General features: G+C 39.9%; 1 protein-coding gene across 2 annotated transcripts in view; it reads left to right on the forward strand.

Annotated features, from left to right (window-relative positions):
- AATF (apoptosis antagonizing transcription factor) overlaps positions 1-13,265 on the forward strand; it is a 99,920-nt gene that overhangs the window by 29,931 nt on the left and 56,724 nt on the right. For both annotated transcript variants that reach the window (XM_032428592.1, XM_032428593.1), the window contains exons 5-8: positions 2,717-2,831; positions 4,862-5,063; positions 6,015-6,179; positions 7,915-7,998. In XM_032428592.1, coding sequence (XP_032284483.1) covers positions 2,717-2,831; positions 4,862-5,063; positions 6,015-6,179; positions 7,915-7,998 — 566 coding nt within the window. The remainder of the gene's footprint in view (positions 1-2,716; positions 2,832-4,861; positions 5,064-6,014; positions 6,180-7,914; positions 7,999-13,265) is intronic.

Raw genomic sequence — 13,265 nt, forward strand, 5'->3', positions numbered from 1 at the left:
TTAAATACTTCAGGGCTACTTTCTGACTGGGTGAAGGGGTGTATAAAATGAGAACATATGAGAGAGTATTAACAGAAAGGCACACTTTGATTTACTGATATTGGCTCTCTGCTTTCTTGTTGGATTGATATGCTGTCTAATATATCTGCAATGGATTTTTTTAAACTGACTTGAACAAAATAAAAAGGCTTGTATAGCTACTTGAAAGTGGCCCTTAAAAGTAGTAGTCTTTTCGTTGGATGTTTTCACAGTTCTTGGTTATGCTACATGTGAGAGTCACATTATGACTTGCTTGCTGGGGGCAAGCAGCTATGAACATTACAGACTGCTCTGCAGCTTCCCCCCTGCATGGTTCCTGATTTCCTATTTTACATCATGGACACATGGTACCTATAGGAAGTAAGGGACAGGCACCTGCTTTTCTTGTTCTTTTAAATTTTTTATTGTGAGAAAAAACACGTAACTTAAAATTTACCTAAGATAAAATTTCTTTCCTGTATAGTTAACATACAGTGTTATATTAGTTTCAGGTGTACAATATAGGAATTCAAAAATTTGCCCTAACCATTTCTAAGTGTACAGTTCCGTAGTGTTAAGTATATTCACACTGTTGTGTTACCAATCTCCAGAACTTTTCCGTCTTGTAAGTCTAGAACTCCATAGCTGTTAAACAAGTCTCCATTCCCCTCTCCCCCAAGCCCTGGTAACCCCCATCCTACTTTCTGTCTCTATGAATTTGACTACTCTAGGTACCTCCTATAAGTGGAATGATATAGTACCTTTTTATGGCTAGCTTATTGCACTCAGCATAATGTCCCCAAGGTTCATCCATGTGTTGTAGCCTGAGTCAGAATTTCTTTCTTTTTAAAGGCTGAATAATATTCCATTGTTTTTTTTCCTGTTCTTTTGACTAGGCTCAAGATTGAAGGGCTATAGATGATTTTTTTCTGTACAGAGATGAACTGGGATGGTAGAATTATTCATTATGCCCTACTTTGGGAACATTTAAAGGGTTTTTTTTTCAATCGTGTTAAAATATACATGACATAAAATTTACCAGCTTAACCATTTATAGATATATAGTTCAGTATCAGTTAAGTACATTCACATGGCTGTCCCAACATCCCCATCATCCATCTCCAGAACTTTTTCATCATCTCAATCTGAAACTCCGTATCCGTTGAACAGGAATAGGTGTCCATTCCCTTCTCCCTGGACCCCCGACCGCCACCGTTCCGCTTTCTGCTTCTGTGAATTTGACTGTTCTAGGTCCCTCGTGTAAGTGGAATCACACAGTACTTGGGCTTTTGCAACTGGCTTATTTCACTTAGCATAAGATTTTCAAGGTTAGGTCTTGGGAATTTTGAAAACTACTTTGCAAATGCAAAATTGGTTTGTGGTTTCACTTTGGAAAACATGGGCTCTGTCTCTTAAGATATAACCTTTTCTAGAAAAGGCACTAAAAACCATGGTTAATGCTAACTGAAGTTTGTGTGGGCTGAAGTCCCTATGGAATATAAAGTAACAATGAGTGTAGGGATTGCTAAATGAAAGTAGGGGTGCTTGTGAGGTTACATTTATTTAAGGGAAAGAGGGAAGGTGTGAGAGAAGCATGGCCAGGGATGAATGGACAGCCATTACTGATAATAAGAATGGAAAATCACACGATTTAGCAATGGATTAAATATATAGAATAAGGGCACCAAAATGTCAGTGATCGCCTAAGAAAACACATTAAACAGAGAAAATCAGACAAGGGAGAAATATTAGGTAGGAAGAACAAAGTTCTGCTTCTGACATGGTATATTTGGAGGAGTGATGGAGCATCCATGCGAAGATTTTCTTGCAGTTAGTGGAAATGTGGAAGCTCGATAATAGGAGAAATGTCTGAGCTACCAACGCATAAATAGTGATTATCAGTGTCTAGTTAGCCCCTTTAACAGGATTAGGCTGATAAAGAAGGTAAGAGTTCAGTTCTCAGAGGGCCAGTTTTTATCCGGAAAGTTCTTAGCGGTAGATTGTATACTTAATCCTGACTAGCTTTATTACAAATGCATCCTGTCGCCTATGTGGAGAACCAGGTAAGAACATGTTCTCGATGTGCAAAATTTTAATACACAATACAGTACTGCAAATAGTAAGTCATTAACTTGGGTTTTCATACGTGAACAAGAACTTTTCGTAGGCATGTGTGCGGGGAGATTGTGTGTATGAGGTGGCAGCTCAAACCAGAGGCCAATGAGATCTCCTGAGGGAGGGCGGCAGCAGTGATGGCAGTAGGGAGCCCAGGACAAAGTTGTGCTCTTGAGAAGAGGAGGAATTGCTTAAGGAGTTGATTGATAGAGGGATAATCCAGGAGGTCGGTGGGTTACCTGTACGAACTAGCACCATAGGGAAAAACGATTGGTTATGATGACAGGCAGGGAAGGAGTTTGTCAGTCTTACTAAATTTGAGAACTCACAGTATATTGCAGACCCTTTCCTACACACCTTACATGTGTTACCTCACTTGTTCCCCACAACAAGCCTGTGAAGGAGGCACTGGCATTGTCTCCTTTCAAGAATTCTGTGTTTCAGAGAGTTCTTAGTCCCCAGCTGCCCTTTGCCTGCCCCCCTACCCCGGCCAGAACTGCTCGGGAGTCCTGAGTTACAGGCATTGCCTACTTTGGAGAATTGTAGATAATTGATTGTTCCTTCTCTGTGCTCTATTTCCCAGGTCACAAGGCCCTTAAAGCATTATTGAGGTCATTGGCAGATCTTCAGGAAGAGTTACTTTTCCAGTACCCAGACACTAGATATTTAGTAGATGGGACAAAGCCCAAAGCAGAAAGGTAAGGAAGGAATGGAGCTGTGGGGTTGCTTATTTTAATCTGAGTAGTTTCCCATCATTTTTTGAAAAAGAAAGCCAAATCTTCTGCAGACTCAGTAAACAGAAAGACCTTCTTACATTTAACTGGTGGCCAGGATGGCACATAAATTGGGAATTAGGTTTTCCATTTTTATATTTACTTGTGCCTGCTTTTGTTTGTGGGCTTCCGTAAAAGGCTTGCCTTTTCTTTAGACCTATTGAAATTAGGGGATGAGGGGTGCCTGGGTGGCGCAGTCGGTTGAGTGTCCCGACTCCTGGCTTTGGCTCAGGTTGTGATCTCAGGGTGGTGAGATCGAGCCCCGTGTCAGGCTTTGCACTCAGCATGGAGTTGGCTTGAAACTCTCTCTCCTCTGCCCCTCCCCACCTCAAATAAATAAATAAATAAATCTTTAAAAAAGAAATTAGGAGATGAAAGCACATTTTGTCATTTTAAATCTTTTTTTTTTTTAAGATTTTGTTAAGAGAGTGAGCGCATGGGGGGTGGGCAGAGGGAGAGGGAGAAGCAAACTCCCCTCTGAGCAGGCAGCCAGATGTGGGACTCGATCCCAGGACCCTGAGATCATGACTTGAGTCGAAAGCAAGCACTTAACCGACTGAGCCACCCAGGCGCCCCTTAATTTTAATTCTTTTGGTTTTTTTTAAGATTTTATTTATTTGACAGAGAGCACAGCAGCACAAGCAGGCAGAGGGAGAGGGAGAAGCAGGCTCCCTACTGAGTAAGGGGCCCGATGCAGGGACCCGATCCCAGGACCCTGGGATCATGACCTGAGCCGAAAGCAGATGCTTAACCAGCTGAGCCACCCAGGAGCCCCTTTATTTTTTTCTTCTTTTTCTTTCTTTCTTTCTTTCTTTTTCTTCCTTCCTTCCTTTTTTTTTTTTTTTTTAAGATTTTATTTAATTTGTCGGTGGGGGAAGGAGAGAGAGAGAGAGCACAAGCATTGGGGAGCGGCAGGCAGAGGGAGAAGTAGGCTCTCTGCTGAGCAAAGAGCCCGATGTGGGGTTCTATCCCAGGACCCTGGGGTCATGCCCTGAGCCGAAGGCAGCCGCTTAACTGACTGAGCCACCCAGGCGTCCCTTAATTTTAATTCTTAATTAATGTTTGTGAAGCACTTTGTGCCAATACCATGGAATTGCTGGTCACAGCCATCTCCTTTTCAGTGAGGAAAGGAGTTATTTTGAAGGGTGGAAAATTTTCAGAAAAGCATGGAATAAACCTGTTTACTTTTTCTGAAGTTGTCACATTTGACGAAGGATTTCCACAGCCCCCTCGCCCCCCACCCGTTGTTTGAACCTGCTGTATATGGTACCTGCTTGCATTTTTTTCCTTTGGGCTTATCCTTTACTCCATTCTTTTTTACTGAATTAGTTGGAAGGACAACAAGTAAGCTCAAATTTATTGAGCACCTACAATGTGTTGGGGTCAGTAGTCCAGGGAGTATACGTGGCTTGAGAGAGGCTGTATTACTTTCTCTGGGCAGTTGCCTTTATTGCAATTTAGTTCCCATTCTGTTGCCCACCGCTTTGAGTTTTCTTCACATTCAGCTCTCTTCCTTTGATTCAACTAATATTATTCGGCTTTCCTGAACAATTGGTTACAGGGAGACACATTTCCCTTATTGATTTGGGGATTAAGGTCATAAAAGTATGATTATGTGTTTAATTTTTAAAGACCATCTTGTAACAGTATAGGCCTGGTTCATATGCATTTCTAATAATGTTTTACAACCTCATTTATTTTTACGGTTTGCTTACCTTTTAAAAAAATATCTCTAAGCTAGTAGTTTTTATATTTATTTGAAAAGTTACAAGAGTTTTTGATTGACCTCACGAACATTCTTTTCAAACAAAAAAAGCCACCCTCACATCTATGGTGTTTTTTAAAATGTAGACAGAATAGGGAAGGCCTAAATACTCTCGACTTCATGTGAGCCTAGCTTTTTACTTGGGTAGTGTTTGTGCCCATTGAACTGAATGTTCTTACTGGCTTTTTAGTGAGGAGGAGATTTCCAGTGAAGATGAAGAGCTAGTAGAAGAGAAGAAGCAGCAGAGAAGGGCCCCAGCAAAGAGGAAGCTGGAAATGGAGGACTATCCCAGCTTCATGGCAAAGCGTTTCTCTGACTTTACAGTCTACAGGAACCGCACACTTCAGCAGTGGCATGATAAAACCAAGCTGGCTTCTGGAAAACTGGGGAAGGCAAGTGTGTGTGTGTGTATGTGTGTGTGTGCATGTGTGTAACAGAGTTTGGGGCAACCTAAAAAGAAATTGGAACTACAGGGGCGTCTGGGTGGCTCACGGTTAAGCACCTGCCTTCAGCTCAGGTCACGATCCCAGGGTTCTGGGATCGAGCCCCGCATCGGGCTCCCTGCTCAGTGGGGAGTCTGCTTCTCCCTCTCCCACTCCCCCTGCTTGTGTTCCCTCTCTCGCTGTGTCTCTCTCTGTCAAAAAAATAAATAAAATCTTAAAAAGAAAAAAAAGAAATTGGAACTACATCTCATTGATATGGATAATGTCATGATGTAATAGTAATCAGTCATTTCCACAGAAAAATTTACTGAGCTCCTGCCATTCAGACCTGGGATTTTAATTTTATTAGAAAGAATATTTTGGGGGCCCCTGGGTGAGTCAGTCGGTTAAGCCTCTGACTCTTGATTTCAGCTCAGGTCATGATCTCAGGGTCATGAGATCGAGCCCCGTGTCAGGCTCCATACTCAGCATGGAATCTGCTTGGGATTCTCTCTCCCTCTGCCCCTCCCCCTGCTCGAGCGCTCTCTCACACGTGCCCCCTCTCTCTCAAATAAATAAATAACGTCTTAAAAAAAAGAATATTTTGTTCTAGAAATTGTGGCCTTGTAAGTGTTCAAATGTTTGGGAATACAAAATACTGAAAGAAATGGATTTTTCAACAGTTACGAAAGGTGTGGAAGTTAATCTCTGGGTATAGGAAAGTAACAGACCTGCCTTAGACTAATTTTTTTTTTTCCCTGAGAACAATTACAGCCATTCACAAACTCAGTCTGTAGCACGAAGTCCCTCTGAAAGGAGGATTGTCTGTTTCTCTGCTGACACAGAAAGATAGAGAAACCAACGTAGCTGCCTTCAGCATAGACTTTCTGTATTATCTGACACTGGTAAATGTTGTTGCAGGGTTTTGGTGCCTTTGAACGCTCCATCTTGACTCAGATCGATCATATTCTGATGGACAAAGAAAGATTACTTCGAAGGACACAGACCAAGCGCTCTGTCTACCGAGTTCTTGGCAAACCTGAACCGGCAACGCACCCTCTCCCAGAGAGTTTGCCAGGACAACCGGTAAGAGCTCTGGGATGCTGGGTGATTACAGGGAGCAGTTTCTGTGAGGCTAATTAGCTGAAAAATCTGATCACCTGCTTGTAGGTATTACTCTTGGTATAAGAAGTTAGTGAAAGAAAGGGAAAAAAGCACTACTTTACTAGATTGTAAATTTACTAGAAACAGAGTTTATGGGAGGAGAAAGTTCTGTTAAAATGGAGCTATTATTAACTTGTGTGTAGTCTTCTCTTATTTTTGAGTTTGACATGAGTTTGGTAATGGAAGCATTTGTAATCCAATTTTTAAAAATTCAATTTTAGGGCGCCTGGGTGGCTCAGTTGGTTAAGCCACTGCCTTCGGCTCAGGTTGTGATCCTGGAGTCCCAGGATCAAGTCCCGCATCGGACTCCCTGCTCTGCAGGGGGTCTGCTTCTCCCTCTGACCCTGCCCCATCTCATGCTCTCTCTCTCTCTCTCTCATTCTCTCTCTCAAATAAATAAATAAAATCTTTAAAAATAAATAAATAAATAAATAAAAATTCAATTTTAAAGCTGCTTCTCTAGAAATGTCAGTACTGAAAGAAGTGTGTCCTTTGGCTTTATGTCCAACGTTTAGATACTATAGAAAAGGATCCGTAATTGGAACACATTCTTTTGTTTAAAGGAAACTTTTACTTATAGAAATATATACTTAATAATTTTTTTCAAAGTTCAGAAGAATGTAAAATGAAAAGTAGGGCGCCTGGGTGGCTCAGTTGGTTAAGCAACTGCCTTCGGCTCAGGTCATGATCCCGGAGTCCCGGGATCGAGTCCCGCATCGGGCTCCCTGCTCAGCGGGGAGTCTGCTTCTCCCTCTGACCCTCCCCCTTCTCATGCTCTATCTCATTCTCTCTCTCAAATAAATAAATAAAATCTTTAAAAAAATAAAAAAATAAAAAAATAAAATGAAAAGTAAAATTCTGCTTCTCTGATTGAACCAGTGTTCATAATTATAACAAGGCATTTTCTATTCATATAACTATATGTACGTATATAAAAACATGGTTCTATTTTTTTTAACTAAATGGGATGGATATATGTGTTTATATATACATAAAATGTTATACACTCTATATAAAATCTTATAATTTTTTAAATTTAATTTTTCCTAGGCACTTTTCCAAATCATTACATAGAGATTTATCTCATTTTTCCTAATATTAGGCTACGGGGTATTCCATTGTGTGGGTGTGTACTATAATTTATTCAAAAGTGGATATTTATGTTGTCTCCAGCTTTAGACACAGTGCTATAGGAAACATTCATGAGCATTTATAATACGTGTATTTGTGTGAACATATTTCTCAAAGTGGAAATGTCACATCAAAGAGAATACACATTTTAAATCCTGATAGATGTTACTGACTGCCTCCCAAAAGGTTGCATTAATTTCCATTTCCACCAGCTCTGTTTTCTGGCACTGAATGTTGCCAGTTTTAGAGCTGAAAGATGGACACCGTGTCTTCTCATTTTAATTTTCATGTATTTAGAATGAGGTTAAACATATATGATTATTGACGATTTGTGGTTCTTTTCATGTCACATGCCTAATTAATGTCTTTGTCCACTTTTTTATTGGAATGTTTTTGTTGTTTAATTTTAAGAGCTCTTTATATCTTAAGGAAAACTGCTTTGACTGTTACACACATTATTTATAGTAGCTACATTACTTCGATAACCCTTTTGGATTCACTCCTTCCTTTTTTCTCCTTGATATAGGAGATCCTTCCTCAAGCCCCTGCCAATGCCCACCTGAAGGACTTGGATGGTGAAATCTTTGATGATGATGACTTTTACCACCAGGTGTGATTTTTACACTCTTTTCTTTTGTTACAGATCAGGTTTTAGCATTTTAAAACACCTCATAGAATTCTCTGACCAAAAGGTAGCTTACTTTGCAAGGAGGATAGAATCAGGGAGTTAAAACTGCTGTCTATAGAATTGACTTACTATGTAGTTCTGAGTCTGTGTTTTTGTTGTTGTTGTTGTTTTTAAGAGTTAATTTTTTAAAGTAATCTCTACACCCTGTGTGGAGCTCGAATTCACAACCTGGAGGTCGAGAGTCTCATGCTCTACCAACTGAGCCAGCCAGGTGCCCCTGTTGTTCTGCTTCTATGTTGTATTTTCCCTTTTGAAATGAAAATGACTACAACTACTTTGTTAGTTGCTGCAGAGTATAAAGTATCTGTAAAATAGCTGCAACTTCTTTGAGTCAGGTGGTTTATTCTTTCTCAGCCATTTTTGTTAATGTTAATAGAGGACATTTGTTAGTTATTTGGTTTCTTGTCCTACTGCTATTAGATTGGGATATGGAGCTAAAGGGCTGGGATCCCAGAGTCCTTGAATTGCACTTCTGGTTCTATTGCCCATTAAGTGTCTCGTCTTTGGGGGCGGGGAGTGTGCGCGCGCACATGCGTGTCTCTTCAAATCAGTTAAGTATATATCGAGATTGTCTGCTACTGTTGATTATAATAATAATGTAGTGTTTTGAAGATGGACAGAATTGGTAGAAGTTGAAATATGGCCCAGTTCTTGAAATCTCTCCCGAATGTCCCCCAGTTCTTTCGCTGACATTATTATCTGCTGGCATGCTGCTCTTTTTAATGATGCTAGTGACTGTAAAGGGAGACTAAACATTTGGGCTGTTCTAAAGAACTAAAATAATTTCCTGTAATCCTGGGTCTCCTGATAAGTCATACTTAATGAAATGTGCTTTAGGATGTCCCCTTTCTAGCTCTGGAGAATCAAGGATGCTGTTCAACAGTGATACACCAGCTTTTGTTGAGCCATTATTTATCGAGATATTCTTTTTTTTCCTCTGCTGAATTTTTAGCGTGTTAACTTTTGCCAAGGAATTTGCAACTGCTTCTTGAAGGTTTAGCCATGATGACTATATTATGTATTTGGAATATGAAGGAAGGAACGTGGGACAATTACACTACGAGGCCAGTAGAACAGGTGATTATGTAAAGGGGATAGCTCTGAGTCTTTGCCCTAAGAAGAGAAATAATAATCTCTCTATTCACTCTGGAATGTTCAATGAAATTATTGCCATAAGTGAGCCTTAAAAGTAATGATGAGAGGGTATAGGAAAGAGGATTGGTGTGTCCTCAGGTGTTCCTAGTCAGAGGCCCTGATTCTTTTTTCCTTTTCTTCTCTTATTATATCCATTTGTCAGAAGAGTAGGGAACTCTATTTTGTTCTAGAGTGTCTAAGGAAGTACCTGATATGGGATATTAATGCTGTATAATTGTGTGAGATCATGGGAGACAATCAGAAATGCTCCAGTCTTCATTAATTGAAGTGTACATTGTTTGATGGAAAGTGCATCATAAATTAAATAGGCTTAATAAAATAAACTGAAATTACTGAGAAGTTGCTTCCACTGGCAATCTTAGTCTGAAAGATTTTTTTATTTTTTTACCTTTTTTTTTTTTGCCTGGAGGTCTGTTTAAAAAGAAATAGCATTACTTGATTGGCCCTTCATCCCAATTAATAATTTTACCTTCGATAAATTCTGATTTCAGAGTTATGACTAGTCACATCTTAGCTTTTCCCCTTGCTGGTTAATTGGGGTGCTGGGGTTAATCTAAATTAAAACTTAAACTAATAGAGGTCAGCAAGGCAGCTGAAACACCTGAGTGAAACAAATGGGGCTGCCAGGCGCAACTTTATCTTGGCTGTTTCCCAAGAGGGAAGTGGCAGCAAATTGGAGTTGTTTCAGCCTTCTGTAAAGGTGAATGATGGGTGACACTTGTTAATGTACAGCATCTCCGGAAGCATTCCAGATTGCCTTGCTGCTGTACCAACTGCTGCCATCCATGCACAGTCAGTAGGAAGTGGACCAGTTGCCAACATCTGGCAGCACAGCAAGGAATGGGTGCAAGTCTTGAAACCCCGCAGATTCTAAATATGGTGCTTAGAACTGTGCAGGCTTTAATCACTTACCGCTCTTTGGCAGCGGGCTACGACAGCTTATCCGAGCCTCGTACATCACATCCCGACATCTGCTGAGCCGCAAGGCAGCTGCACATTCATTTTCTTTTCTTGCCTTTTCTCTTTGCCTCTTCTTCTTCCCACTTTCCCCCTGCCTCCCTTCAGTTTTCCTCTCCCACCCCAATATACTTCTTGGGAGAGATGATCTGTAAAGATTACTGCTTCATTGTGTGCAAGTAATTGTGGTGATGCCAGGCCCTTGACAGACAGAGCGCAGCACCTGTTCTGCTGACCTGGTTAATTTCTTCTGTTGAGTGGGATTTGCCCGAGATTGGAGCTGAAGCCAATTCAATGATAAGGCTAAAGAAAATGGCTGTATGTTTTCTGTCACCTCCCAATTAAATTGGCTTCATAAAGTGCTTTCCTTTATTTGTCAGAGTAGTAAGCCTGAGCTAAGTGTTGCATTCAGAAGTGGTACAATGTATTACAATGGGCCTGTGAGTTTTCATTTGTGTTTTTTTAATGTGGTCATATGGAAGAGCTGGGTGGTGAATATAATACACTTCGCCTTTTTTTTTTTTAAACCATACTTGAAGCCAGATTCTTTGGGTCCATGTTTTGTAAGGAAGAGATTATAGCCACATTGAATTTTAATGTTTCATTGTAAGGGTTTAAAGGCTTACTTGGTTAATTCAGGCTGTGTAAATGCCCTAACTACTGAGAATGATGTTCAGGGTCAGAATACCCAACATACACATACATTCTCCCTCTCTCTCTCTCCCTTTGTTTCATAATGGCCCTTAAATTACTACAACTTTGAAAATATATCTGTATTATTTAATAAAGGTACATATGTATAGGTATGTACATGTGTGCACATATACATAGAGAGGGGGCACTGAGGGGTATCAGATATCATAAGTAATCATATCATTTTTGGGTTGAAAAGAATCTTACAAGAAACTGCATCCCTGAGAAGTTAAGTAACTTCCTGGAAGCCATATAGTAAATGGCAACACAAGTACTTGATCTTAAGACTTTTTAGACCAAGTCCTGTTCTTTCTGCACCTCTATTTCTTAAATATTTCATTCTTGAGCCATAAAAAGACTTCACTATGGTATTACACACCTTTCAGTTTGTAAATAAGCTTTATTTTCTTAGAACCGGAAGAAATATTATTTGTTAGAAAGTCATTTTTGGGGCGCCTGGGTGGCTCAGTTGGTTGGGCAGCTGCCTTCGGCTCAGGTCATGGTCCCAGGGTGCTGGGATCGAGCCCCGCATCGGGCTCCCTGCTTGGCGGGGAGCCTGTTTCTCCCTCTCCCTCTGCCTGCCTCTCTGCCTACTTGTTCTCTCTCTCTATCTCTCTGTCAAATAAATAAATAAAATCTTTAAAAAAAAAAAAAGTCATTTTTTTTTCTTAGAAGGCAAATGATTTATTGAACTCCTGTTACTTAACAATTCTAATGTAAAAATTAGCTTTATAGGTGTGCTACCGGTTTGTTTGGAAACTGGAATTGCTGAAAGCTTGAAGTATACCCAGTGGGAAGATTTTATAAGAGAAACTGTTCACCTGCTGTAGGCATTTCTGAGTTTCCCTCTCAAGTGGAATTAGTTTGTGTTTGGCCTGTTTCTTGTCAAAGCTCATCCCTAAAGACAATTTCACAAAACAGGAAGGTTGTAAATGACCACAAAGGATGAGCCATTGAGAAATGTTTTCAGTATCTGTTTTTCCTTTTCATTATCCTGTTTGCTGAGTTCTGTGAGATGTGTTATCTGTATCACCATGTAAGGTTTTTCTTTTGTTTTAACTTGCTTTTTTATTTTTTTTTAATTTTTTAAAATTTTTTAGAGATTTTATTTATTTATTTGACAGAGAGATAGACAGCGAGAGAGGGAACACAAGCAGGGGGCAGTGGGAGAGGGAGAAGCAGGCCACCCGCTGAGCGGGGAGCCCGATGCGGGGCTCGATCCCAGGATCCTGGGATCATGACCTGAGCCGAAGGCAGACGCTTAACGACTGAGCCACCCAGGCGCCCCTTGACTTGCTTTTTTAAACCATCAGTTGATGTTTGACTTGATAAGCCTGTATTCTTAAAGATTTGAGGAAGGACTAACGTTTACTGAATACTAGTTATGTGTCAGCTCCTTGGCTTAGTAGATCGGTATTTGACATACATCTTTATTTAATCCCCACAAGATCTCCAGGTTGAGATATGACTGCACTTAGCAATGAGCAATATAAAGTGACTGCTTTTATTCTTTTCATATCCCAGACCTCAAACTAGTTTCTTGTCACTTCATGAGGTACTTTGTTCTGAAAGGACTAATTGAGCTTAGATATTGACAAATCGATACCTGGGTTCTAAGGGTTCATTAGGATTTTGTATGTTGCTTCTAGCTCTGTTTAGTTTTGATCTGGTTTGTCCTGTCACTTTGAATTTAACCAGGAGTGTCTAGAGAAAGGGATAATAGGTTTTGCTCTTTCGATGACCACTTTGATGGGTTAAATTTCTCCTTTCACATGCCATCAGGGCATGTCTATAACTGACCTTGCCACATGCTGGACTTAGATATTTGATAATGCCATAAACAAGTAATTACTAATTCGGTGAACTATTAAAAGTCGATAATGTTAAGAAATTGGGAAGAGGCAAGCTTTCTGACAAGATGGTTTACCTTAATTAAATTGGTGAGTGATTAATATGGACAGTTGATGTGCTGGCTTTAATTGCATACACTTAGATCTTAGTGTGAATAAGATGTTTCAAGCCATTCCTGTGGTTAATGACAATACAGTATTCTTACTGTTGGCATATGTCTCTCCAGTGGTTCAGTTGATGGTTAATAATATATTTTAAAGTTTGATTTGAGCTTGTTCCTTTTAATTCGTTGTCAAAAAACAGGTACCTTCTGGTTCAGAGCAGTATTTCATTTTTAGTTTTACTTTTAAATGTTACTGTTATTTGAGATGTGGGTTGTGTTTCTTAAAAATTTGATGAAACTTATTACACATAGACCTATATGATGATTTTAGAGAGGAGATATATATATATATATGAAGTACATAAACTTGAAAATTGGAATTATGGCAAAAATACAGCAGAGAATTAATCAGTTAGGTTTCTTGAGGCGT

Source organism: Phoca vitulina, unplaced genomic scaffold, assembly GCF_004348235.1.
Source record: "Phoca vitulina isolate PV1807 unplaced genomic scaffold, GSC_HSeal_1.0 scaffold40, whole genome shotgun sequence".
Lineage (NCBI taxonomy): Eukaryota > Metazoa > Chordata > Mammalia > Carnivora > Phocidae > Phoca > Phoca vitulina.